The sequence below is a fragment of the Neophocaena asiaeorientalis genome, unplaced genomic scaffold (assembly GCF_003031525.2).
Source record: "Neophocaena asiaeorientalis asiaeorientalis breed wild unplaced genomic scaffold, Neophocaena_asiaeorientalis_V1.1 scaffold356, whole genome shotgun sequence".
NCBI classification, from domain to species: Eukaryota; Metazoa; Chordata; class Mammalia; order Artiodactyla; family Phocoenidae; genus Neophocaena; species Neophocaena asiaeorientalis.
The window spans coordinates 552173-554898 of NW_020172269.1; the positions used below are offsets into that span (position 1 = coordinate 552173).

The window sequence follows — 2726 nt, forward strand, 5'->3', positions numbered from 1 at the left end:
CGAGCTGGGGCAGCAGACGGAGCCTGTCCTCCCACGTGAGGGATGCAGTCCTTGTGAGGCCGTGTGGGGAGGGCAGGGGGTGGGCCGCGGGGCTCTGCAGCCTCTGGGGTTTCGGGGTCTTGGGGATGGCCCCCGCCCCCGAGAAGCCAAGACACGTGTTCCTCTCGACGCGCTTGGAGATTTGGGAGAGGGCGGGCACCTTGATTTGATGCAGAGCTTGTGGGACTTGCCTCGGGACAAAGAAGGCCCCTTGATGGTGGGACTGAAGCCGCCCCAAAGACGTGCCCTGTGGCAGGCGCCTGACAGGCTTTTCCGTTGAGCAGAATGTTTCCCCTTCACGGAGCAGATCCCACCAAGGTTTTCAGAGCGCTCCAGGGTCGGGGTGTCCCCGGGAAGGGGTCCGAACACAGGCTCCATCGATGGCCGTGCGGTCATGACCCGTTGGTCAAGCAGAGGCCTGGGCCCACTACAAGCGGCCGTGGGTGCCCCTGCGTCTCGCGCCTGGAGCCCAGGCCAAGCAAGGTTCCTGGGGCCAGGCAGCTGTGCCGGGGGAGCAGGCGGTGCTATGGACGGGGCGGCTGCTGGCCGAGCCGAGCTGCCAGAACCCTCTGCACAGACTCCGTGGAAAGGCTCTCTGCCCCTTCCTTCTTTCGCTTCCTTTTTCTTAGGGGTACAAGGTGCTTTATAGTAAATTCATGGGGTTATGCAGCCATCATCACAATCAATTTTAGAACATTTCACCAGCCCCCCAAAACCCAGGTCCGTGGGCACTGTGTCCCTCCCCCCACCCCCGCCGGCCCCAGTGAGCCAGCGTTACACGGATGGAACCAGACGAGGTGGGTTCTCTGTGTCCGGCTGCCCTCCCTGGACGTCTCGTCCAAGCTCCATCTGTTGAAGCGCATGTCCGGGCTTCACTGCTGGTGGCTGAATAATCCTCCATCGTATGGATGGATGTTGTGCCGATGGGCCTCGGTGTTGCTTCCAGTTATGAGCTCTTGTGACTGGGCTGCTGTAGACATCCGTGTGCGAGTGTTTGCACGGACACGTTACAGCTGTTCTCTTGGGCACATAGCTGGGAGTGAACTCCCAGGTCACCTGATGACTGTCTTTAACTACCTGAGTCGTGGTTTGACTTGCGTTTCCCTAGTAACTAACGTAGTAACTGGCGGCATGTTTGTCCTGTGCTAATCGGCCGTTTGTGCAGACATCTTCTCTGGAGAAATGTCTGTTCAAATCCTTTTCCCTTTTAAAAAAAATTTGGTTTCTTGTCTGTTTATTGCTGCGCTGTAGGAATTCTTTATGTGTTTTGGTTACAAGTCCCTCATCGGATATAAGATCTGTACATATTTTCTCTCATTCTGTGGCTTGTCTTTTCAACCGCTTTCTCGTATTCTTGATGATGTCATTTGTAACACAAAGTTTATAATCTTGATGAAGTCCAACTTATCTATTTCTTCTGCTGCTTACGCGTATGGCATCGTAGCTGAGAAACCAGCGTGTAATCCAAGGTCATGAAGATTTCTACATTTCCTTCCAAGGGTTTCATAGTTTCAGCTCTCACATTTGAGTCTTTGATCCGTCTTGAGCTCAGCCGTGTGTTTGGTGCGAGTTAGGGGTCCTGCTCCTTTCCTCAGTGTGTGGCTGCCTGCTTTCCCAGCACCGTTGTTGAAACGATGACCATTCCCTCTTCCACTGCCCTTGTCCCCGTCGTCTCTCTCGCACAGCTCTTGTCAAAGCCACCCGTGACCACATGGTCACGGTCATTCTGAGGCCCCATCTGACCCCTCCTCGGCACTCGTGGTCATCTGTCACCTGGCTTCCAGGCCCTGCCGCTCAGGGCCACTCCTCCTTCCCTTCTGCCCACCTGCTAATGAGGGGGGAGGACCCCACTCAGGGCTGGGATGCCCCCGCTCCCTGGTGACGTCAGGCAGTGTCCTGGGAAGAGTCCACTCTGACCTCGCGTGTCCCACCGACCGGCCCCTTCCCTCACCTCCGGCTGCGCATCCTCCTGGCATGTGAGGTGTGGGGTGTGGGGCCTGGGGCCCGGCAAGCGGAAGGCAGGCTGGCTCCGCTCTCGGGGGGGCGGGGGGGCAGCTTCCTCCCTTCGTGCAGTGATGATTGATGAGCGACACTGGGTCTGACTCGGGCTGCACACTGCACCGTGAGGCATCTTCAGTGCCCTCCGAGCCCCGTGAGCCACAGAAGCGTCCATACCTCCAAGTGCCAGAGGAGACCCGGGGCTGGTGGCGCAGCGCCCGCAGAGAGCCCCTCAGGCTGGCGTTGCTCCAGAGGCGGGAGGGACACGCGGGGCCCGCGAGGGGTCCGGCGGGCAGGCGGCGGGGCGTCCGCAGGGAGCAGAGGCCGGGGTCACTCGCCTGGCTCTGGTCTTGCTGCCTGCTGCACGTGGGAGGTCTTGCCGAGCCTGGTGGTCTCGTGACGGTAGAGATGGGTGAGAAGCAGCCCCTCTGTTTCTAGGAGGTGGGGGAACACAACACCTGCCGTGTGGTCCTCGGGCTGCTGAGTGGCAGGTGTGTGTCTTTACCATCCTTTTCTGTTTAATCCCAAAGAAGCCAGAGAGTGAGTGGCAGAAGGTCGACTACATCATGGAATTCAGCGAGTGGCTGTACCACAACCAGTTTCCTCTTGAAGACGTCGTCTTCCACCTGGAGTGGGCGATCGACATCCTGCTGAGGATGCGGCCCGACAGGGGCTCCCCGGAGCCGGCA

The 2726-nt window shown here is 58.8% G+C and overlaps 1 protein-coding gene across 1 annotated transcript in view; it reads left to right on the forward strand.

The window, feature by feature from the left end:
* Window positions 1-2726, forward strand: part of CFAP46 (cilia and flagella associated protein 46) — an 88917-nt gene that overhangs the window by 44543 nt on the left and 41648 nt on the right. The window contains 1 exon segment of the mRNA XM_024762160.1: window positions 2568-2723. Coding sequence (XP_024617928.1) covers window positions 2568-2723 — 156 coding nt within the window.